We start from the raw sequence: 26,105 nt of genomic DNA on the forward strand, positions 1-26,105 counted from the left end.
GTCATCTTACCCCCTCACTTTGCTATGGCTTTAGAGACAGCCCTAATGGCTGTGTGGCTTCTTAACCTCCCTCAGCCTCAGCGTCCACATTGCTGGGTTACTATAAGAATGAGGACAGAGGTAGGGTCAATGCCGTGAAAGCCTATAATAGGCACACAGAAAAAAAAAAGCTTTTTATAAACTTACTGTCAATTTTTTCTATTCCAGTAAAAACCTCAATGTTGAGCGCATGTTGTCCGTGTTGGGTAAAATAAGGGCAAAAAGGATTATGGCAAATCTCGAGATTTTTCTCACCTGTTTCTTCACTGTAATTGAGAGTGTCTGGTCAGTGGCTGAAAGTTCTAAGATCTGGAGTTACAAAACAGTTGGGTTCCAATCCTGGCTCAGTCCCTTATCAGCTGTATGATCTTGATTCGTTTCTCAACCTCTCTGGGTCTCAGATTCCCCTAAAGCCAGGGTAATACAGATGGATAGGACTTCCTAACCAGGGCTAGACTTTCTCGCCTTTCAATTTCCTATATCAGACGGGTGTGAGGCCATTAGGGCTCACCCCACGAAGCAGGCGCACAGACGGCAGAAAGCGCCCGCACCCGCCGGGCGGAAGGAGGGCGAGCCAAAGAGGCCACAGGCGGGGTTGGAGTTCCCTCCTCCGATGCGTGCGCGCGCACTACGCATGCACGCAGAGCACGCTGCGGAAGCGCGCGCGCAGGCCCAGCCCTCGACGCTGCCGCCATTTTAGCTCCTGGTTCCGGCCGCACGGTGTAAGCTGTTGTAGCGGGAGGGGTAGGGGTCCTCCAGAGTTAAGTAGCTGCCCGCGACTGCGCCCACACAGTCGTCAGCTTCTCTTTGTATCTTTCTTCACAACCGCCCGCTCGAAGAGTCCGAGGATGTCCAAGCGGCACCGGTTGGACCTGGGGGAGGATTACCCCTCCGGCAAGAAGCGTGCGGGGACCGATGGGTAAGCCAGGCCGGGGGCACGCGGCAGCGGCTCGGGCTTTGTTGGGGTCCCGGGGGGGAGCGGGCCAGGACCGGCCTGGACGAGCGGGCCCCGGAGCACGACCCTTTGTTCCCTCTGGGCTCGGCTGGCTGGCGGCGGGTCGTGGGGAGAGCGGCGCCACTCCGGACGTTCGGCTCGGCAAGGGCGCGGGATGTGTGGCGCGGCCGCCGCCCGGCCCAATCGGGAGGCGGGGAGAGGCCTGCCGTGGCCACGAGGCCGCCTCTTCCCCAGGCCGAACCGAGCAGGAGTCACTTCAAGGGGAGCGGGCGGGAGGGAACCGCGGACCGCGTGGCCTGGGTTCCCGGGTAAGGCCTGGAGCCGGGGAGCAGGGTGGGGGAGGGCGCGGCGGGAGTGTTCACTTCCAAGGGCACCAGGTACTCCTCGGCCCGAGGGGGAGAGGGCCCTGGAGGGCGGCTGCGAGCCCGGTACCGGAGAGCCGGAGGGCGGAAAGTGAGAGGCGCGCGTGGATCCTCGTGTAGGCTGGCATGGGGGTGGCGGGAATTTTCGGGGGAAGGGAGAGTCGAGGGCCTGCCAGGAGAAAGGAAAACGTGGAGGACACCTAATGGGCTGGAAGCTGCTGGTTTGGAGCCACCGAGTTTATAGATTGGCGGGAGAACGCGTGCCTCGGTCCATTCAAACACTTCAAAGACGATATTAGGCAAACTTCCGCTCTCTGCCTACGCTCCCGCCATCTCCTTTATTTCCTGCTTTGGCTAAAATAGTGGTTACTGAACATCTCTGGGATAGGCATTAGAAGGCATTCATTTTTTCCAATAAGTTCTCGTTTTTTTTTTTTTACAACCCCTCCCCCCGGCCCACCTTCATAAGCAGCTTTTGAAACACGATCCTTTTCAAAACCGTTTTTAGTAGTTATGGCAAAATAGCGCCCGAGGGGGAGGTTGTTTGGGAGTTGAAATACTTACACAGACTCGTGGTGTTTCCGATTCCTTTCCCTTAGCGTTTCCTTAAAGGTACAGGGGAATTCAACAATTGGCTTTAGCAGTTGCGTCAAAATCATTTCTTCTCCGGTGTGTGTTTTCATTCCTGAGGTACAGTTTATTTGGATAAGTCAGGCAAAAACACAAAAGTCTGAATATCTAAATGCTTTGCATAATGTTATCATTTTATTGTGTGTTGTACGCGTACAGAATCACTGTGTCGAGTCATCTGTGTAACTTTATGAATTTCTCTTCACCCGAAGTCTTTCTTTTGGATTGATTTCCAGGTATCTGTTCAGTGTTAGTGGAGTATAAGTCAGGATAGGATGTACTTTTTAATACTTTCTCGTGTAGCGAGTATGGAAAGCAGCAGTATGTAACATTTTAATCTTGTAAGGTTTTTTAGTTTACAATGTTAGACGTTAGTTTTCTCTCTTTTTAGGCTGCCTCCTCTCCCTCCCCAAAACTTTAGCTCATTTGAGCTACACGTCACAGACTCGTTGGAGCTGGAAATGACTTAGAAATGGAGACCCAGAGTTGTTAAGTTGGCTTGCGCAAACTTACGCGGTTTACAGCTGGGTCTAGAACCTTGATCTTTTCATTTTCACTCTTAGCCTCTTGCTTTTTCCATTACAGCACATAGTCCATGACTGTAGTTAAGAGTCATTACAGCCTATTTTAATGACATTCATAATGGGTTGTTAAAGTAGGGAACACTTGGTTCTCGGTTCCTGTGAAGCAAAAATAAATTGCTTGTCATCTGGCTAAGATGCAACTGATGTCTCTCACAAGAGTTCAGATTGGAACAAAATATACTGGGAGGGAATGAATTTACTTACTCGTAAATGTGTGTGTGTATGTGCACCACTTAATTGCTTTTTAGAGATTAGTGGTCCCATAATATGTATATGGGGTTGCTCCCTATCTCTTGCAAAACAGATATCCTGAGTAAAAATGTGGACTTTTTAGGTCTATGACGGTGACCTTATGATTCTCTTGGATGTTATATGGCATCTATCTGTAAGTGAAGGAGAGTTCATCTTTGGAATAAAGCCCAAGTTCTGAGGTTCTGGAGGGAAGTTTCTGTATTCGTTTCTGTGTCACTTGAATGTCATTTCTCTTAGAACTGATTTTCTTTAGCACTGGGTTTACAATGTTTGTTAGTGCTTGTGTTTTTTTCCCTTCATATTTGATAATTTAAAAAGTCACTTTTGCTGACTGCCATGCAGTCTTGCAGATTTTTTTTTTAAGCCCTGCTAGTTAGCAGGTAATTTTTTTCTTAGAGAGTAGGCTTGTCAGTCTTTTGATCTCCACTGCCAAACACGGGTGTCCTGTTTCTGCGATACTGAGAGGGGAAGGTAATTCATTGGGAGATTTCACTCAATATGGCTTTATTTATTCCTGATACGTTTTAATTTGGGAGTCAGGCAGGGAAGTAAAAGGTTTCTGTTACATAATGACCATATTCCTTTTTCCATCCTCCCACAAAAATTTCTGTATAAAATTATTACCAAAAAGACAATTTACTAGCGAAGTATGGAAAAAACTTTCAAAATATACTGTGCTCCCAGAAGTGTTCTAGGTGCTTTATATATATAAGCACATTTTCACGACATTCTTGTGATGTAGGTGATGTTATGTAACTTGCCCTAGGGAACACACGAAATGTCCATACACAAAGATGAAAAGGCAAAAAATTCCCTGAAATCTTTATTCCTATCCTTAATCCCTTGAGGAACATTTTTTTAGATCTCTGCATATTTATTTATTCACAAATGTGAACAATAATAATTACTATCAGTGGATATTTCAATGTGCTTTCATTTTTATTCACTCAGAAATATGTCAAACTATAGAATAGATGTACATTACCCTTTTCATTGGCTGCATTGTATTCCACCCTGTAAAGGGGTATCATAACTTATTTAACCAATATTCTGTTCATTGATGTTTGGGTAGTTTCCCAGTTTTAGTTGTTTTGTAAGTGAAAAGTGTGATGCACATCTTTATATGTACATATTTGCACACTTATATCCTTAGAAGTTCCTGCAAGCGAGATTGCCAGATAAAAAGCAATGTTTATTTAAAATATTCTGATTTTGATGACCAGTTTACGTCTTGATTAGTAGTATCTTGTTCCTGTTATTCCATGTAGAATTTTAACAGTGTTTTAAATTTTAAAAGAACCCACTTTAATGATCGGCAATATTGGGCATTTGCTGTGTTCCAGGGACTACTTTAAGCACATTACATATAGTAACTCATTTAATGCTTGCAGTACCCCGCAAGACATATGAATAGCCACATTTTATAGAGGAGGAAAGAAATAACTGGTCATATAGTTAGCTTGAGTGCTGAGCCAGGATTGAGCCAGAGTACAGAACCATGTGCTCAACAACTGTGTCATCTTGCATCTCTCTCTCCCAGTGTTGTGGCTAAGTGATTATAAAGCACTGCTTTGGTAATCAGGTGTTTTTTTTTAGGCATTATACCTCAATTAGTAAATCTTTTTAACAAACTTCTTTATAATAAAAGTACTTGTTTAAGAAAGAAAACATGCATATGCACAGTAGTCTGTCTGTATTTATAAAGTAGTGGGTTTGAGCCCCCCTTAACTGACCTTTAATTTTTAATCTTCCCTTCTTCCATTAAAGGTAGATAGTTTGAATCATAGGCAACATTTCGAGGTGATTGAATTTGCCTTCTGTGTCCTGCCTGTTGTTTTCTTATTTTAAGCTAAGAGACTATTTCATTAATACTTTTACGCTTTGCAGAGTAGCAAATTGAGGCATATGTCCTACTAGTGGTTACACAACTGTTATTGATGTTAGTGCTCCTTTTACTCTTATATCACAGTCACCCCCTTTGTTGGTTAGCAGCTCATCATTGTCCTCAGAATGTATTTTATGCCTTCTATGCTGAAATTATTTTTGGTAATGAAGTTTCTGATGAAGCGGGTCCTTGAAAAACAAGTTGGTTAGTGTAAGTATTACTGTAACAAAGCAAAATGGTATATGATTTACTTTGTTCATCACTCTCCATTCTCCATATTTTGTTACTCTTGAAAGGTTAGGTCCGTATGTTAAGTACCTGGTACTGTGCTAGTAATGTAGAAGTTCATTAAACTTTGTTGTCTGAACCCCCACCCCCACCCCCTGCCTGCCACAGTAGAGTGAGAACTAGAAATGTGAGTCCTTTTTATTTAGACCAGATGTTTTTTAAGGGTTCTTTTATGTTCCATGATCTTTAAGGTGTTTCATCTTTGAACCATTTGTGCCTACAGTAATTGTCACTTTGCTCGGCACGTTTCTACGTACCGTGTTATAAACTGTTTCTAATTCACGTTTTGGGGCAGTATACATTTTTAATTAATGAGAACCTTCGACCAGAGGCGGAATAAGAGAGGCAAAGAAAGGATGGTTGACGGCATATTTCAAAGATAAGCCAGGAAGGTTTAGTTTTGAATTGTGAAAGCTAATCTTGTCTGTTTATTAGGTTATCCTTTGGGTTCTTTTTCTCTTTGATTTACTTTGTCTTTATGGCAGATGGGATGAGAGGCTTCAGTCTTAGCTTGTATGTCCTGTGATTCCATAGAATGTGAACATTGGGATGGGAGAAGGGAGAATCACTTTTCATGTATTTTGTGTATACATACATGAAAAGTGATTATATATTTATGAGAAGAATATATATATGAAAAGTGTATGTGTGTAATAAGACTTTTCTCTCATCTTTAAATAAATTCCTATGGAATAGAATTATACACTTTGGGAAGGACAAGATCAAATATAATTGATCACCTTACCATTTCTGTAATTGAGGAACCATTGCCAGCTCATGCTGGGGTTTTGCCTTTTAGCTGTATTCTACCAAGGAGAGTTACTGTTGCCCAGCTGATGTGCTGTTAGAGAGAATGACTGGTTTTTCCTACTCGGCTACTGATAACTGGGGCATGGGAAATTTGGATGTCGTGTTTGTTATGAATAAGGAACAGTGACATATTTAGTGGCTTGTGTCATAGCTCCATGTTCCCTCACTATTTCAAATCTGGATCCAAACATCTTGTCGCAAGTTTGTCTGCTATAGGACTTGGTCTGAAGTAAACTGGACTAGTAGAATGAATAAGTATAGATTATTTAAAATTACTATTCAATTAGAGATCATCTCTAGTAACTGGAAGTAGATATTAGAATTGACTATTTAAAATTGATATAAGTTTAATATAGTGATCACCTGGATAATTTAAATATTTTAAATGACTTAATAGTATTCAGTGACACTTGTTTTTAATTGGCTGTATTTCACTTTATGATTGCCTAAAGTGTACATAGGTTTAACAAAGTACTTCAATGTTTACTATTGTTATTAAAGCTATCATGCAAGAGTAAACAATGGAAACAAAAGAATAAAAAGTGTTTTAGTTACAGTTTTTCTTATCATAGAGCAGTATATGCTAATTGAACAAAATTGAGAAAGTGTTGGAAAATGTAACTTAAGAAAACAAACTCGGCCAGCCCGGTGACGCAGCAGTTAAGTTCGCACTTCTCGGCGGCCTGGGATTTGCTGGTTCGGATTCCGGGTGCGGACATGGCACCACTTGGCAAAAGCCATGCTGTGGCAGGCATCCCATGTATAAAATAGAGGAAGATGGGCATGGATGTTAGCTCAGGGCCAGTCTTCATCAACAAAAAGAGGAAGATTGGCAGTAGTTAGCTCAGGGTTGATCTTCCTCAAAAAAAAAAAAAAAGAAAGAAAACAAACTCACCTAAAATCCTTGAACTCATATTTATATTTGTATTATTGTAGCTAATGTGAGGTGCAGTTTTCTTTGTGTCCAGTAGCAGTGTTTTTACTAAATTTTGATTATACTTTGAGTGCAAAAAATACCTTTCATATAACTTGAAGGAGAATCTGGGAAAGATTGTGATGCTGTCCTCTTGGCCTGATTTGACCCTACCTTTTCGCCACCTGCACTCAGTCTTTAACTTTTAATGTCTAAGTAGGAAGGGATTTTACCTGCAGAAGTCTTAGTTCTTGTGTTATCTTAGCTGATGGCTAAAGGTTGTGGAAAGAGACTGTCCCCTAACAGAATTTGAGGCTTCATCAAGGAAGGGAAAGATGTTTATGGGTGAGACATGGCAAATCCTTAATTTTAAATTCTTTTTCATTATTTCTGATACTTAATATAATTCATCGAGTTTTGTATCAGTTTATTCATTTGGTTGTTGGACATTTATTTTCTTTGTGACTGTAACACTGCCATGAACATTTTGCATAAAGTTCAGAATCTGAATTCTAAATTTTTATTTTTAGGAAGGATCGAGATCGTGACCGGGATCGTGAAGATCGATCTAAAGATCGAGACCGAGAACGTGATAGAGGAGATAGAGAACGGGAGAGGGAGAAAGAAAAAGAGAAGGAATTGCGAGCTTCTACAAATGCTATGCTTATCAGTGCTGGATTACCACCTCTAAAAGCTTCTCATTCAGCTCACTCAACCCACTCGGCACATTCAACACATTCAACACATTCTGCTCATTCAACACACACTGGACATGCAGGACACACATCACTTCCACAGTGCATTAATCCATTTACCAACTTACCCCATACTCCTCGATACTATGATATTCTAAAGAAGCGGCTTCAGCTCCCTGTTTGGGAATACAAGGATAGGTTTACAGATATCCTAGTTAGACATCAGTCCTTTGTACTGGTTGGTGAGACTGGGTCTGGTAAAACAACACAGGTGAGTTATTGTATACCATGGTACATATTTTATTAATGTTTAAGTTTACTAAATGTTGCTTAATTTGATCCTGGTGATCATTGCCATTGTTTCGTAGAACATCTTAAAGAATATCTGCTTTGATCTTTAGTACTTCTAAGTGATTTAGAGAGTAGGAATACTGTAGGGAGTACATATCTTCCTGAGTCTGTATGGGGAAATAGCAGTGCTGTTTTTTCCAGTTTTATTACGGTAAGTATGGCAGGGTGGTCCTCTCTCGCTCACTTTGACTCCGGGGTAGTATAGATTTAGGGGTACAAAATTTGTTTTCCAGTGCTTGGATGGAGAGATGTGAACTATTGGAGTGGTTTTTGTCATTCTTGTTCGTTTCTTTGTTTTGCTTTTTTGATTTTTTTGCATTTGTTTTGAACCATGTGAATATTATCTTTCCTTATAAAGTTGAAAGAGCTTAAAGGCTTATAGTAAAATCTCTTTATCCCTGATCTCCATCCATCTAGTTACACCCTATACACACACACACACACACACACACACACACACACACACACACAGAACTAAATGTTCGTGTCTCGTTAGTAGTATATTTAGGATATTTTTCAAACATGGATGAGCCATTATTTACTAGGTGCTTGTTATAGATATCTAGGCTGCTTCTAATGGTTGTTTTGCATACGCAAGTATGTCTGTAGGGTAAATTCTTAGAAATAGACGTTCCTGGGTCAGAATTGTTTGTAATCATGATATACACAGCAAATAGCCTTCCACAGGGAACATAATCAGTTTACCCTTCCATGAGCAGGTATGAGAGCATATGTGGGAAACCATTAGAATCTACTGTGAACTTAAATTTTTACAAATCTGATAGATGAAAAATGGTACTTCAGTGTAATTTTTAGTTTGCATTTTCTTGTTATGAGTGAGGTTAACCATATTTTCATGTGCTTGAGCCTGACCCATCAGTTAAAAATTTCATAGAGATTACAAAAGTGGCAGTCCCTGGCCATTGTAGGAAAATTTGGAAAATTCAGGAAACTGTTGAAGTGAATTTAATGATTACTCATCTTACTGTGCAGAAATAGTATATTGTTTCACCTGTGGGCCTGTTTTCCGTGTTTATGTCCCTGTGATACATGTTTACAATTGAGCGAACTGCATATACAAGTTATCCTTTTTTTTAAGTTACGTACCCTTTTTTTGTTACTTATGCTACAAGTCTATAAATTTGAATATTTCATGGAGACATTTTGAAGGCTACAATAGCAACCAAAATAATAAACTTTTGTTAGAGACTGAGCCTTAGTACAACTTTTAGTGAGGGAAAACTTAGTGTTAATGTAGGAACTTAAACTGTTGGTTTATCATCATCTTATGGAAATTTAGAGAATTAAATACATGAAAAGATATAACTCTAAATTTCTTAATATCATAGTATTTTTAATATTTCAAATAGTTTGTCCAGTTTGTGTAATATTAACAGCACCCATTTAATTAGCAGTTGGGGAAAGCCAGGCACTGTGTACTTTGTATTATGTATTATCTCATTGAAGTTTTTTAACAACCTTGCAAGGAAGTTGCTAATCACCATTTTACTAATGAGCAAAATGAGGCTTAGATTTAATGAGAATCTTAGAGAAGTTTAGTGGGTTGCCTTAGGTTACATAGTTATGGATTTAATTGGGCTCAGTATTTAAAACTTTGTTCTTTTGTTTCATAGCCCAAGTTAGATATATTTCATACTGCTATTCTGTGGTTGTATATGGTTAACCTTATTTCAGAGATGAGTTTATTTAGTAGCACTTAGTGTAGAAGAAGGTCAAGTCACCTCAAAATAAGAGGCTCGTGATTGCTTGGATTAATATTTCGCCTTTCTTTTTTTGGATACTTAAAATACTTGGATACTTAGGATTGCTGGGCATTTCGGGGATTTAAAGGGAAACGGAACAGTTTAAATAGTGAATTTCGCTCAAATGCTTTTTGGCAGACTCTTACTAAACTTTGACTCAAAACCATTAACAGTAGTTAGCCATATTTTTGCTTATCTTTTTGTGCCTGTCAGAAAATGAAATCCCCCAAGTAAAATCTAAAGTAATGACTTTAATTTTTTTTTTCTTAAGATTGGCACCTGAGCTAACAACTGTTGCCAATCTTCTTTTTTTTTTTCCTCCCCAAATCCCCTCAGTACACAGTTGTATATTTTAGTTGTGGGTCCTTGTAGTTGTGGGATGGGGGACGCCGCCTCAGCATGGCCTAACGAGCGGTGCCATGTCGGCGCCCAGGATCTGAACCCTGAGCCAGCGAAGCGGAGCATGCGAACCCAGCCACTCGGCCACGGGGCCGGCCCCCTAATGACTTTAATTTTTGACTGAGACTCAGTAAATATATTTTACGTTGCAGCTTGGTATGCATGTGCTTACACGCATATGTGAGAAACTGAAACTAGTTCAGCCAAAAGGGACAGACAGCGTGAGCAAGGGCACAAATTTTGGAGAAGGGAAAGCATTGTATGCCCTGACCAGAGTAAAGGGTGTGTATGAAGAGTTAGGTAGGACGGGTGAGGCTGGAACAGCAGGTCTTTAATACAGACCTTTCTAATTAGATTGGGGAGTCATCAGAGCTTTTTAATTGGAGGGGAATGACAAAGAATTTTTACAGAAATGTCCTGTCTAGTGAGAATGTTGATGACAGACTAGGTGGGAGGTTGTAACAAAAGTTTGACTCTGTAGGGTGGTAAAAAGGAGGATAAAGGATAGATTGGAGTTATGATGTTATTATAACTGAGTAAGGGACATGGGGAGGAATTAAGTATTTCAAGGAAGGTGAGAAATGGTTTTGGTTTTGAACTTGTCGAATTTGAGATACCAATAAAATATTTATTCTTCAAGTAGAAATGACCACTAGGTTGGGGATGGGATCTAGAGTTAGGATTGACATTGATTTATTATAGGTAGTGTTAGAAGTCAGGAGAATAAATAAGATCACCCAGGATAATGTATAGAACAAGAAGACTAGAGGATTTAGGATCAGTTTTTGGAAGATGGTCTCAAATGGAGGAAGGGTAGAACCTGAAGGGAAGGAGTAGTTTTAGAACTTATCCCTAACTCGAACAAGCCAGGGATTAGCATGTTTCAGGACCTGTTTCCCTTAATGCTGTTCTTAGAAATGTGAATAGATGCATTGACTGAGCCATTCTCCGAATACTGTCTGGGAACCCTTGAAAGTCCCTGAAAACCTTTCAAAGGTCCTGGGATTTTCTTCGTATACTTCAAACAAAACAAATATTGTGACACATTCAAAATAGAAACAGATAAGAGAATCCAGCTATAGTCTATTAAGCTAGACATTAGAGATATGAAAAATGTAAAACAGCGTACTTTTCTTCCTGAAAATTTTTTTTATTTGGGAGATGTAGTTATTTTTCATAGAAAATGTTGTTTATGTTAACATAGAATGGGTGTTTACCGTTAGGAATTAATATTTTAACAATTTTTCAGTTTTAATTTCCTAATATAGTAAGTCTTAGTTGTTTCGCATCCTTGGTTATTTTACGAATATAAGCAGGTCCTGAGATAAAAAGTTCGAAAACTGCTGAATTAGCCAAAACTGTTTATATCTTATTTTTAAAGTGGGAGTAAGCTATCCCTTTCACTGGAGTGCATTGAAAAATCTGTGAACATTTTTGCTTTGAGAATTCTGAATTAATTTTATATAGCTTTAATTGACCAGTGAATGTTTTGAATTTCCTTTTGCTTGGTCCTTTAAATTAAGTACATTTTGCCTTTGTAAAAGCCTTGCTGAAATGAAGATATGTATAAAGCTTTGCTGGAAAACCACTTAAACTTTGTTCTCTGGGTTTATAGACCCAAGGGGATCCTGCTATTTTAGTTTAGTAATTTTGTTCATTTTGAATCCTTGTTACCTTCCTAGAGAAGCAGCATAATCACCCTTCTCCCCTTTCGGCTATTTGTGTCGGTGACAACGGTTATCCCAAAATTGCAGAAGTAACCTAACTAAAATGTAGTAATAATGCCGCAGTCAATATTCTTCATCAGATAGCATTGTACAAACAAAAATGAAAGCAAAACGCATTTTCTGTAGCATTAGAGTCTGAGAGGCTTTTGGGGGCTGTGATGGAGACCCATCATGCCTTTCTTCTAGCAGTGGATTCCCTTTTGATGTAGTGGACACTTAGATTTTTTCCCATGGTTCTTTTCCAGGTAAGTGACTGGAGAAGAACTGTGAAATTAGAGGCTCTATTAGCTTCTGTTGATAACAGAATGGGGAGAAAATGCACTGTCATCATAGCAGCCAACCAACTTGTGCTTATTGGTGTTATTTTCTTCCTTCCTACTTGGCTGCCGTCCTTTCTTCAGGGATGTGCTGCTTCTCTAGATTCTGTTGAATTTGAGATTGGCCATTACTCTAACATTGACTTTTAAGATGGTATCTAAGGTGTTGCCCTTGTGCATACCTCTCCTGAGGGGAGGAGTTAAGAGTCTCTTGTCTTACAAAGCAAATTGGAATTGAATTAAAAGATACAGCTTTATAACTACAAGGGGACATGATTTCTACTTTTACCTGCATTTTGTTAAGTCCAAGTGTATAGGAATTTATGTTATAGTTTCTTAAAATATATTTGGAGACTAACATTTGTTATAAAGTAGAATTTTTCATGAGTTGGATTTTTTTTACCCCATTGCATAGAGAAATGCTAAATGATGGAACGGTTCGCACTGTATAGCGTATTCGGCAAAGCCTCAGTGGATCTAGCCCACTCAGGAATACAATTATGTCATATCAGTGTTATCTATGACTCTTTGACTTGGAAAGCTCGTGCTGTTATAAGTTTGAGTCATAAATAATAATTTGTAGTGTGCCTAATTTAATTTTGTTTTAAATTATTGGAATGAGATAAAACACTTTATGTGACATATACTTGATGTGCAGGCAGGGTAGAATTAATTTAAATGTGAAATTATTTGATAGATTCCACAGTGGTGTGTGGAGTACATGCGATCATTACCAGGACCCAAGAGAGGAGTTGCCTGTACCCAACCCAGGAGAGTGGCTGCAATGAGTGTGGCTCAGAGAGTTGCTGATGAAATGGATGTGATGTTGGGCCAGGAAGTTGGTTACTCCATTCGATTTGAAGACTGCAGTAGTGCAAAAACCATTCTTAAGTAAGTACTTTCTTTAAAAAATGGACACTTTCTTTGCTTTTAGTTTTCTGTCCCTAGAATAGGAGACTTTGCTAATGGAGCCTCAAGTCCTCCAAATTTAGAGTAGTCTGGAGTAGACCTGAGAGTTACTGGGTGACTTTAGTATGGATTCTTTTTCTTGATATCGATATGTATAGCTATTCAGTGGAAACTGAAGTTCAAAGGTCAGCTTTCAGTTCCTTGGTGCTGTATCTTAGGTGAAATGTTCTATCATTTAAATGTGATAGGAAAGTTAAAGCGATAAAGCTTAGTAAAACGCAGTTACTTTCAGAAAAGAAGGATATGTGGGATGGCACCTGGTTTATTTGGGGGAAAGGGCTTTTACTGTTAATTATACAGCTGTTACCATGCATATGTTATGAGCTAAAAGAAGGAATCTTTTGTTCTGTAATATACTCTTAAAGAGTCTCCTCCTTGGAGTCCTTGTTCCTCTTCATTATAGTTGTGCATGTGATTGACTCCCATATTGAGCTTCTTTCTAACATTTTATTTAACTTTCCTAGTTTTTTAATCTTTGTCTTATCCTTGCATTCTGCAGAAGTAGTGCTATATGTGTTGCCTGATGGTAATTCTTTTGAAAATCTTATCCTTTTGTTGCTTCTGTTTATTCTGTATATGTGACATTTAAATCATTAAAAAAACCAATGATTTCTTTGTTGTGATGAAATCTTCTCCCTGAATTTGTTTTTAATTTTAGATGATTTTGGAACAGAATGTTACATGGGCAGTGACATGAGTCTTTGATGGCAGAGATAGATTTATACAGTGTTATGTGTGAAAGCCATGTGTTTTATAGAAATTTTCAAGTGTATTCAGAAGTAGAATAGTATAATGAACTCCCATGTATTTGTGCATCTTCAACTATGGCCAGTCTTGTTTCATCCATATCTGAACCTTTTCCTTGTCCTATATTATTTAAAGCAAATCCTGGACGTATAATTTTATCTGTAAATATTTCAAAGTCTCAAAGAGAAGTCTTCTTAAAATATAACTATGATATCACAACTTAAAAAATTTCCTTAAAATATCCAGTCACTCTCCAGGTTTCATGTCAGTTTTTTCTAGTTTTTTGATAAATATTGTATTTTATTAGAACTTTAGATAAATGAATTCAGTATCATTTTTAATAGCAGTTGGACTTAAATATTTAAGTCAGCTTGTCTTTATGACTTTATAAGACATGTTTTTGGCTTAACTCTTAATTTTCATTGAATAAATCCTTTAATGATAATCACATTATTGATCACTTATAGTTATGTTGTAATTGATAAAACAATTACATAAACAAAATCATAACTTGCCATTTTATACTACTTTAAAATGCAGATAATGTCAAGGACTTGAAGATTTAATGAAGGACAGATTTTACTCATTTAGGAGGAATAATATTCTGCCATTTGATTCATTATGCATTAAATTTTTCTTGGTAAACTACAGTTGAGCAGAGAGAACAGAATTTGGAAATTGGGAGATGAGAAAGTTATATGCACTGTTGGGGCAGAGAGAGTGTGTGTGTGTGTGTGTATGTGTATGTAGGAGGAAGTGGTAGGCTTTCAAAAGATGTTTGTGAAAGATTTTGGTTCCATTAATAGGGAGTGATAAGCAACATAAATAGATTTAGTAGCTCAAAGTGAAATTATTTTTGGCATTGTCATGTTTTCTTGTGGAATGGTTTCCAGAGGCTATAACAACTTGTTTTAAAAATCTTACTCCAGACAGGGTAAGCTTATTGGGATTTCTTCTAGAATCTTTTGAAGAGCTAGAAGCCAACCTAGTGTTATATTTAAGTGATGTTTAATCCTATTTAATACTATGAGGCTAGTGGTAGTTTTGACTAATGGGAATGCTTTATTAAACGCAGTGTTTTATGAGTCCCTAAATACGTCTTGTGTAGTCATCTATCAACTCATTTCTTGAGAACCCAGATGTTAAAAAACAGCTAAAGCCTTAACTTAATGAGGATCAGTTACACAGTTAATTGAGTAGGAAGAGTGAATACATCAGATAACTGTTGGTACCCTCCATTAGCTACTTTCACATATGGAAATAAAATGACTCCATCCATTGTGTAGCCAGAAGAAGCCTTTAATTTTCACCACAGAAGAATGATAAAGAGGACTAACTTCTGAAGATTCTGCCTCAGGGACTCAGAATTTAACCACATTGATACTTCCTGATTGATTGTTAGCTGTAAACAAATACTTGTTTACTAGTTAAATAAGTTTGAGACTACTTTAGCTAAATTAGTGTATCTTTAAATCGTCTGTATACAGATTAAGCTTTCAAATATAGTTCCATCGGTGTTTGGAACAGGTGCATAAATTCTAGTCTCTAGGTCTAATATTGTGCTGTTTTCGGAGGATTGGATCTAGCATAAATTAGTGCACACTCTGTTAGACTAGTCTTAAATAGCTACCTGGTCCGAGTACACAAGTTAGTTTTCAAAACCACCAATGCTAAATGGTTTTTATATTTCATTTGTTGTGTCTTTGCCTCCATCTTTTTTTTCCTGCAGTATCTCTTTGCAATATATTTATGTTTCTTTTGCCATCTTGGAATGGGAGTTATGAAAAAACACAGAACCAATGAGGTAGCTAAAGAGCAGACCAGTCAATGAACTAACTATGTGTTTCCAGATTTGTGGCTAGTCAGTGAAAAATATCTTAATATGTTTTAATGTAAGGAGGAAGAGATTGATATACTTTTACAGTGGATTTTAAGAAAAACGTTGGAGTTGTAACAAATTTTAAGAAATCCAATCTTCACTTTTTTTGAGAAAGCTGATAATTTTTTAAGGAGTAAAACAGTTTTATAGTTTTGAACCTTTGGGAAAATGTCCTATTTGAAGTTGTTATTTTGGTAGCCAGTTTCACTATTATTTTAGGTGATAAGCTTTCTCTTTTTTTTCCCCCCCAAGCTGCAAAATTACTGAGATTTTGATATTGAGGGAATCCAGTAATTTACACAAGTAATGCATAGTCATTCAGTCAGCTACTAGTTGAGGACTTTCTGTGTAGTGGGCAGTGTCAGGTATAGTAGTATAAAGTAAATCTAGTCCCTGTCCCCATAAAGCAAATAAAAGTGTAAATAGAAAATTTCAACTTGTGATTAGGCTTCTGAAAGAGAATGTTGGACTTTATATGAAAGCATGATTTGAGGATTCAATTTAGAATGGGAAAGAAGTGAAGTTTAAGTTAAAGTCTGAATCAAAAGTAATGGTTTGCCAGAGTAGGAATTGGGCTACAGGGAACTTAGCTTTCTAGGCAGGTTGAACAGCATTTTTTTAAAACTTGTTTTCTGGAGGGAAAAATGTTATACTTGAGAAGGCACTGTAGGCTGTGTATACTTAAGTATCCAACTGATTTGTGTAGGTCAGCATTTCCATGCCAGATCACTTTTAAGATACTACAGGACTGGTTTATGGACAAGAGTAGGGATAGTCAAAGTTTGGTTTCTCTATCTGCCTTGCCTAACTGGAGCAGAAACTCTGGGAACAGAGTTTGAATCTGTATACTTGCCGTATGCATGGAACCTTTTTTTTTTCATCTGAGAGAGGTGGAAGGGGCGACAAAGGAGTGTGAAATTTGTCACTACAATGTAGACTGTGGGTGAATCTTCAACATACTCATGGAAAAGGGGTAGATTCTTTTCATGGGAAGACATTTTCCCTGATTCGTTAGAACTTCTTTTGGTGGACAGAGTATAGTCATGGGGTGATTTGGTGCACATAGTTTGCCTTTTATTCTGAATCTTTTGCTTTTGAGTGTCAGATTCATTTCAATTTTGGAATCTGTCAAAGCTGAGGACCCAGTCTGGGGTAATGTTCATGAAGCCGAAAGTGTAGCTCTTTCTTGGAGGACATGTTTGTTAGTTATGTAAGACTGCACCATCCTGAGAGGTTTATCTTCTGTATAACTTCAGGGCAATCTACTAGCAGATCAAGAACAATTAAAGGCAGAGGATGTGGTTGAAATCTGTAATTGAGCAACAGGGAGAAATGTACAGTCTGGGTTTCAAGGTGTGATAAGCCCCTTGTAAAGCTTGAGAGAGAGAAGTTTTCAACAGACCAGCCGAAGTAATGCCACTTCTCACAATATGGATCAGAAACTTGTAGAATGTTTTAATCTCCAAAGGCAAGAAGATGAAAGAGAATCCAAAAATATTTAACAAAAGAACCCAGTACAAACACTGCTACACTAAGGAGCTGGCTGGTACTTTTCAAGTTGACACGGGATTACCAACTATTGCCATAGCAGATTCTTTGGGGCTACTGAAAACAAGTTTGAAGCACCGACTGCATAAGGACTACTTAGAGATTCCAGAGTGGGTTTCCAGCAAGGTAACCTCATTTTAAAATGGATAACTTGAGAAGAGAATCAAAAGGAACTAGGCCCTAGAGCATAGACTTGAGGATCACAGTGCCTGAGTTGTGTCCTACCTCTGCCACTTACTAGCTATGATCTTGTCTGTGATACCCTCCCCACACTTACTGCTTTTTCAGAAGATGAAGCTGACAGTAACTAACTCATAGGGTTGCTCTGAGATCAAATACATTAATTTGTATCCAACCCTTAGTGTAATTCCTGGCACCCAGCAAGTGCTAAGTCAACATTGCTACTCTTGCTGCTGCTGATAGTGCGAGAAATTATTGGATCTTATTAACCAGTTAACCAATTAAAAAGGGTCTTATAAGACTAATTTAATAAAGTTCCTTTTAACACAACAATTGAACTATAATTTGGGGGGTTTAACTTGAATTAAATCTTGACATTATTAGTGACTATGAAATGAGTGAGTGAATCCAAATATTCATTTAGGGCTGGAGGTAAGATGTGGAAAAAGGGTTTGGTACTTTAAAGATCATTAATTCTACAAACATTAATTATAAACTAATTTATTGAACATCTGTTATGTGGTAGGCTTTGTTCTAATTCAATTGTGGCACTGAAGTTAGATAAAGGTAGTTTTACTGGACCTTTAGAAAGGGGTGGGTATAAAGAATAAATGTAGTTTATTTACCACTTAAGCAGTTCATACCAGAGAGACTAAAAAATCACTGTTATTCTAGAATTAAAATTCTGTTGGTTTTTGTTAATTCTTGGAAAGCTAATTTGATTTCTTAAAGGTCAGCATATGTTATTATGTTTGACCTTTCTGTTTATACTAAAGCACTTACCCTGGATTAGTTATAGAAGGCTCTCATTGTTTACAGTGCCATCATCTTTCAAAACGTTAAATAGAACCTGCATATTCATTCCAGTTTTCTGTGAGTTCTTTTGGGAGGATGGTAGAGCATTTCCTTCAGAACTTGTGAAAATTTGAGGAATGGGCAGTATATTTTGAAAAAAGGATTTAGTGGCCTTTTTTCCCCTATTGTTAATATGTTAGGCATTTCTTTTCCTTGATTGCATATCTAACTTGTTACATATCTAAGTCTGAAACACATACCAAGTGTATTTTAGCTGTTAGCCAACATAAAGCTGTATACTTTGGCTGCTGATCTTAAAGCATTTCAGCTAGGAAGTATGAGACTATACATGTTACAAATGAGGTTTGATGTTTTCTCCTTGCTTTCTTTTTATCTGTTTTACAAAATACTGTATAGTGCCTTTCCATGTGACTTTGCATGTAGTAGTTTGTTCTCATTGTAACTAATAATCGTCCTATATATAATGCTCTTTTGATTATAGGAAGATTAGTGTTGTTCATACTTTGTAATGTTTTTGCTAAGACTATATCACTGAACTTGAGCCTATATAAATCTGTGTTTATCCCTTTACCAATGAAAGGAACATTAAGTATATAAAGGAGCTGTGCTAGTATCTCCAGCTTTTCTCTGGCTTGTTTGGGGAGGTAAGCTGTGAAGCAGTTAGGAAGGTAGATTGAGTATCACAGGAAGTGTGTGGATGTTTTCGCAGAGGAGATATTTTTCATCTGAGCTGAGAAGAATGAGGAGACCCAGATAGGTGGATTAACTAGGTAAATGAGCTAGGTTTTATGTACAGTAGAGGAAGTTGACATGCTGCCTTGATTCCTAGCATGCTTTTAATGTCTTCAGTAATTTTTTCATGGCACACTAGGCCTAAAGGAAGAAGTTAAAATTCCATTTATTTAGTAGTTCAGTCCTAACAACTTAATAAGTACTATATAAATTGAGAAATATAATTTTAGCCATTTTGGACAGACATAGAAGATGTTCTTAAGTTAGTGATGAATCCAGAAATAGCTAGATCACTTAAGAGGTAAATAACTTCATTTTAAACAGACTTATATTTACTTTGAATAGATGAACAATTCTTTTTTTTGTACATGGCATACAGAAATAACTGATATTGAAGGAAATTGTTTTAATGGAAGAAGGTAATTTGGTGACTTGTTATCTTTGGCTATTGAATATAATAGCATTCACTGTGAGCATGTTTAAAAATCACTTTTTTTTGATAATTGAGCATTTCATAGTGTTATTGTGAAGATTGGGTAGGTCTTCAGGTTCAGCATATTTAGTAATGAAAAGACTGTATTTTATAAGATCACTAATATGTATGATTCTGTCTTCTAATACAATTCCTGATAAGTGAAAACTGTTTTTGCTTTGTCATTCTTGTATTCCTTACTGTTGTTATTCAAAAAGAGTATTCTGCTGGTAGGGGCTTTAAACCAAAATAGCTTATGTGGTAGAGAAAATAAAAATTAATGAACATTTCTTTTGGTCAAAGTCTCGTTCAGAAGTCTCGATCCATTAAAACTTTAAAGAAATTAACTACACACAAACCCGTTTGTGTAGGCATTTTAATGTGGTTAGCTTTTCTTTAATAGAGGCACTCACGTGTGACTTGACCGAATTGTAGTGGGTTAGTCTAAAAACTTAGTGTAAATAGAAAATTTTTACAAACCTTAAACATTTTATTTTAACTTAACACCTATACATTCAATCTGTTAATATAGGATCAACACCATTTCCTTGAATATGGGCCCTTTGAAGTTCCATTACACAATAAAATGTCTTATTCCAAAGATGGGCTTTAAACTTTAAATATTTGCAAAATACACAGGTGTTGCTTTTCTGGAATTCAACTCCAGACCCCTTTCACTCTTTTATAGTTATCTCACACATTTGATAGGTTTTTGTGTGTGTGACTCATCTTTTCCCAAGCTTTTCTGGAGCATACAACTTAGGATACATATAAACCATTCTCTTTTCTGTGCTAAGAATTTATTATTTCATGTCAAATATAATTATGTTGACCCAACTGGCAGGGACAGAAATGTGGCTATACTACTTATAGAGGGTTAGGTTGTTTCACAGATTTGTTAGTTAAGTGGGGTTAAGAGTGTAGTTTAGAGTTCTGTATTGAATACTTAACAAGTGCCAGGCAGTTGATGTACTAGGTGCTTTATATACATTATTTTGTTTAATTGAAACAGTTGCCACTGTATTCTCATTTTACAAATTGAGCATTAGAGAAGTTGAACTTGTTCAAGTTCAGACACTAATGAGAAAGCAGGGACTTGAACCTAGGTTTGTCTTGTACGTGTTACTACTATTCTCCATCTTCATTCCACACCTCTCCATGTAATTCTTTATGTGCCTTGGTAAAGCTTTCCTAGGTAGTATGAAAACAGCGAATCTAATTACTCAGATTAGACAATGACAGTCATTTCTAATAGATACCCTTTGAAGCAGATACCAAGAATTTCTTTGGATTATGCTGAGTCAAGTTTTGGATTCTTTAGAAACACAGTTTTGGTTTATCTGTATATTTAGTTTTGCCAGGATAAAGCCTATACTTTGAAAGGTAACCAAATCCTAACAGTATTGGAATAGCACTATATAACTAGTATCTTCAGAACAGATTAACTTTTTCATTGTTTATACCAGGGCTGCTTCAAGACATGGCTACTGATTTCATTTACAGTGTATCTTGGACATAATGTTCTAGAACAGTAAACATCAAGTTGCCTCATTTCTTTTAATGGCTGCATAGTTTATCTCACTAAGTCTACTGACGGGCACTCACATTTACAGTTTTTGCTGTTAAAAACAGCTGCTGCCCTTACTACTTTTTTCCCCTTATACACGCATTTTGCACACATGCACAGGTGTATATCTGTGAAATGAGTTCCCTACAAGTGAAATTGATGGGTCGAAGAGTATGTTTGAATTTTATTAGCTGTTTCCAGGTTGCCCTTTGCAGAGTTTTTATCTACTCTGACCAGTAAGGAGGGAGCACATGTGTCTGTTTCTGTACCCTTGCCAACATTGTGTTGTGGAACTTTTTTTTATAATCTTTGTCAATATTTTAAGTGAAAAATAGAATCTCATGGTTTTAATTTGCATTTCTTTTGTAAGAAATTGGCCATCTTGCATGTGTTGGCCATTTGTATTTATTTTTGGAATATGAGACTGGTGCTTTTCTCATCTTTCCAGAAGTATTGCTCCTTGATTGACAGTCATTTGTAAGTTACTATTTTGGAATGCATCCCAATCACAGAGAAGTTAAATTTCAAAAAATGTACAGTATTATCGCATTGATGAAATTTGGTATTTGTTCTATTCTTTGCCCGTCTTTATGTGCTTGGTTCGCCTTTTTCTTACTGATTTGTAGAAGTTTTTAACAAAATTGGCACCCTGGATGTAAGTTGCAATTTTTGCTCGGTTTGTTGTTTGTTTCTTTGTATTGTTTATGACACCTCATGCCATGCAGCAACTTGAATTTTATACTATTTAAGTAACCACTTCTTTTTTAGCGTTGGATTTTGCGTCATACCCTGCCCAAGATTGTTTTAAGTAATTTAATCTGTGTATTCTAGTATTTTGGTTTTGTTTTAAACATCTTTGATCAATCTGGAATTTTTTTAGGGGAGTTTAAGGTTCAAGGTGGGGATTCAGGAAGCGTTTCTCTCTCTCTCCCCCTCTGTCACACACACACATGCATACACACCCCCACACCTTTGTCCCAAATAACATGACATTAAGTTGTTGGGGACTGCTTCCCCATAGAGACAGTTTTTCATTAGTAATAACTTGAGCATTAGTTGTTGGCATTCATTAAAGTTATAAAGTAATTTAATATATAGTATATTGCTAAAAATTTCTGGTGTTCATTTTGGAAAACATTTTTTGCCTCTCTGAATCTTTTTTCCTTCATGATTTTTCTTTGAACCATGTAACTTGAGGTATTTCAAAAAATTAGAAATGTAGGTAAACACAAAACTGTAAACAAATAATACCCTTGCAGTGTATAACGTTTTACCATGATTTGTTCACATCAGAATTGGTGACAATGGGATCAGGGTTGGTGATTGGCTTGTAGTTGTACTCTGCCATCTGTGTTGTGCCCTTTACGGGGAAAAATACCTGAGCTAAGTTGATACTGCTCAGCACTCTGAGTTTTTTGGTTTATTTTACTTAATTAAACAGTCATGGTTGGAAATATGAACTGTTTCTGACTCACCCTGAGGATGTTTTTGCTGCTTTTAGGCATCTTCTTTGCTTAATCTGCTTCTTGTTTAACTTGGTTAATTTAGCCTAGTACTTCTCACACTTTAGCGACCATCAGAATCACATGAAAGCTTGTTAGAACTGAGATTGCTGTGCCTCACCTTCAGAATTTCTGATTAAGTAGGTGTGTGGGGTGAGGCCCAAGTTTCGTATCTCTAACCAGTTCCCAGATCATGCGGATGACTTACTGTCTTTGACCCAAAACAGAAGAACACTGTTGATAATAGGCTACGCAGTAAAATGTAGAGTTTAGCTGTCATATGCAATTTTTGTTTACTAGTCCATTATTAAACCTTCAAAATTATGTCATTGCAGTTTAATTATTGTGAGGCCCTGTTCTTGTGACTCACCCCTTAGCCTGGGTAAAGGTTTTATTACTACTGAAAGGTAGTAAAACTTGGCTTAGGGTGAAGGAAAATGCTGTGGTTTTTATGGGATTATCATACCTAGTTCTGCCTTTTCTGCGCTCTGTGTCCAGTTACTTTGTCCTTTTTTAAGCGAAGGGTGTAATCTAGAAGTACAGCAAATCATCAAGGTAGCTTTTTGCTGTAATAAAGATATTATATTTATCTGGGACTTTGAGGAGAGTGTGTTAATGTAGGAGACCCCCAGGATTGGGAATCAGTACAGTGAAACCTAGTCTTGGAAGCTCTTTAACTACTTTTGAGACCCTGGAAAAGTTAACTGCTAATATTTAGTTTTTGTCACTGGAAAAAACAGTAAATTTGTATCTTTAAGAGACCTTCCAATTTTTACACTTGTTTTTCCTGAAGCTCTGTCTGTCGAATAAGGGGCGAGCTTCCCATATTAACTGGTGGTGCAGGAGGTACTTAACTGTATCATCTGGTGGAGTTTGATCACTGGGTGATAATCAAATTAATATTGAGGAACTATTGGGAATCTGTCTCTGGAATCTGAAAGTCAGAGGGTTCAGGTTTAGTTAACCATTTCACTTAGTATGTATAATATGCATAGTTGTTAATAAAACGTGGCAAATAATAGCTCCATTATCTAATTTATAATCTGTTATTTCTAACATTTCTCCTCTTAGAAAAATAGAAATGAATGAGTATTTGGGTCATCTCTGCTTTTGAATCCCTCCATGTTGTGCTTGTCTGAAGCTTGAATTTGAGGAGGAAAAAGATCAAAATAAAGAAGGTGGCTTTTTAAAGTGTTTACAGAATTTTCAAGTTAAAGTCTGATACTTTATCAGTTCTGTGACTTTCTTCTCATTTTTTTTTAAAGATTTTATTTTTTCCTTTTTCTCCCCAAAGCCCCCCAGTACATAGTTGTATATTCTTCGTTGTGGGTCCTTCTAGTTGTGGCATGTGGGATGCTGCCTCAGCGTGGTCTGACAAGCAGTGCCATGTCCACGCCCAGGATTCGAACCAACAAAACACTGGGCCGCTTGCAGCGGAGCGCGCGAACTTAACCACTCGGCCACGGGGCCAGCCCCCCTTCTCATTTTTAATATGTGAAGTTGGGATGTATCTTCCAGTCAATGAGGATCTTATAAACTGCTGGCAGTTTAGTGGTTGGCATTGCCTTTGAATGCTTGAACTTGACCTGGCTGTAGAAATTGTCACTTAATGTGCATTTTTGGAACTGTGTGTTGAGTTTATTTGCTAATTAAAATGCCTTCAAAAATATTACACTAGGATTTCATGTTGAACTGAGTAGGCTTAGAAACTGAGCAGTAGGGTATAAATTTGATAGTATTTAAGGAAATACTTGTTGGCAGAGTGATCAATTTATATTTTTTGCCTTTCAGAGCAACAGACGAGCTTTATTGAATCTAAGGAAGTTACCCACAAGTAGATGAAACTGTATTGTTTTGCTACTGAGATAATATGCAAAAGGATTGCGTATCTCAAGTCAGTAATAACATCTGAAGGCAGGAAGAATTACCAATTGTCCGCAAATAGATCAAAGATATTTCAACGCAGCTAGAGGTTATAGTGTTGCTGATTCATGCATTGTGCTGCACTGTTGTTAAGGCATTGAGTCATAGTTTAATTGGTACTGTTTTTTCTTTCGTGATCTTGATATAAAATAATCTTGCAGGTAGTTCTGTGTCATTCCAGAAATGTAAACATGACCAAAGAAGAGAGAAGCATAAAACATATAAAGGGATTTATTTGCCAAAAGTCTTGATAAGTTTAAAATTAAGTTCAAGTGAAATAACGAGAAGGATTCACTTCTCTTGTACACTGTCAGTTTGCTGAACTTATTGCTCCAACAGATGGCATTAGCTAAAAATATTAGGTTGGTCCGTGAAAGATTAGGTTAGACTAATTTGTGAAAAATAGAGCCAAATATATTTTGTGAAGGCATAAATGATGACTTCAGATTTTTGTACCGATTTTAAATCTGTAAATAAAATCACCGATTTGTATTTAACTGAATGAGCTGTGACTTCAGTATTTACCGGCAGACTTTGTTTTGTCCAGGTGCCAAACTGAGAATAATTGCTTTGTATTAGTGACAGTAGCAGCCAGAATATGGCTGATCCATGCAACCATTCTGCACCCCACTCTTTATCTGAGTGCCTGGATTCCATATTAGCTGACTTCTCTTGAGCCATACCTGATCTAGTTTCCCTCTCTTGGTTCATTGATCAAACTAATGTCATTTGCCTTTTCTCTTCCATTTGCCTTTTCTCTTCCATAAATATTTATCAGCATTTTTATAATGCTGATGCCACCCCTCATTCCATTAATGTTTTTCTTCTTGTGCTGCTTTAAGATCATTTCATTGAATTGGCTGGGGTGGGGGACAGAGATGGTAGAATGCAGTGCTCTCTTCACCCTTTTGAACCAGGAGCCTGTTAGCTTAAATGGGGACTTATTAAGGCTTTAAATAAATGTATATTTGCATGTGGTAACATTTTAGTGAAGTGATATAAAGCAATTTAAAATGATTTCTTAGTTTTATTTTACAGGTTGAATATTTGTATGTTTTAAGTTTTGTTTTTAAGAAATTCATTTATTTAAGTGATGAATTTTGCTTTGGCATTTGTGTGAAGCCATGTGATTATTATATTCCATGCACAGACTTATGTTATTTTCTCAGTGCGTTTCAGTATTAACAGTCATACTTGACAAGATTTGATAATGTGTGACTTGTTTGATATATACTCTTAAAAAGTTTTCTTGAAGCTTAATTTTGTAATTATGTATGAAATAATGGCACATTTGTTTTGGGCTAAGGTTTAATTTTGACTTACCTGATGTCTTTGTATTTCATTTTTATGTCATGAAGTTTAGTTTTAAAGTGCCCTAAATGAGCCTTGACCAACGTGTTCTTTGTGAACATAGGTATATGACTGATGGGATGTTACTTCGTGAAGCTATGAATGATCCCCTTCTGGAACGTTATGGTGTAATAATTCTTGATGAGGCTCATGAAAGGACATTGGCTACAGATATTCTCATGGGTGTTCTGAAGGAAGTTGTAAGACAGAGATCAGATTTAAAGGTGAAGTAATTTCTTTTACTCATTTAGTTCATAAAATAGATATATATGTATACATAAAAACCTGGGAACATCACTAATCAACTATAAAAAATAACCAACTGTAAAGGAAGCAACAGTGAGTACCCACATTGGTGTCTTTCTTTCTGATCTGCTTTGCTGTGTCTTTGTTTGAGACTTAAGTATACTTCCACTTTTTAGTAATGTATTTTTGAGCTGAATCTTTTCA

General features: G+C 37.3%; 1 protein-coding gene across 1 annotated transcript in view; it reads left to right on the plus strand.

Moving 5' to 3' along the window:
* Positions 1–686: 686 nt before the first annotated feature.
* DHX15 (DEAH-box helicase 15) overlaps positions 687–26,105 on the plus strand; it is a 54,602-nt gene continuing 29,183 nt past the window's right edge. The window contains exons 1-4 of the mRNA XM_014855878.3: positions 687–958; positions 7,249–7,684; positions 12,668–12,861; positions 25,720–25,879. Coding sequence (XP_014711364.1) covers positions 888–958; positions 7,249–7,684; positions 12,668–12,861; positions 25,720–25,879 — 861 coding nt within the window. The 5' untranslated portion in view covers positions 687–887. The remainder of the gene's footprint in view (positions 959–7,248; positions 7,685–12,667; positions 12,862–25,719; positions 25,880–26,105) is intronic.

Source organism: Equus asinus, chromosome 3 (assembly GCF_041296235.1).
Source record: "Equus asinus isolate D_3611 breed Donkey chromosome 3, EquAss-T2T_v2, whole genome shotgun sequence".
Taxonomy (NCBI): Eukaryota; Metazoa; Chordata; class Mammalia; order Perissodactyla; family Equidae; genus Equus; species Equus asinus.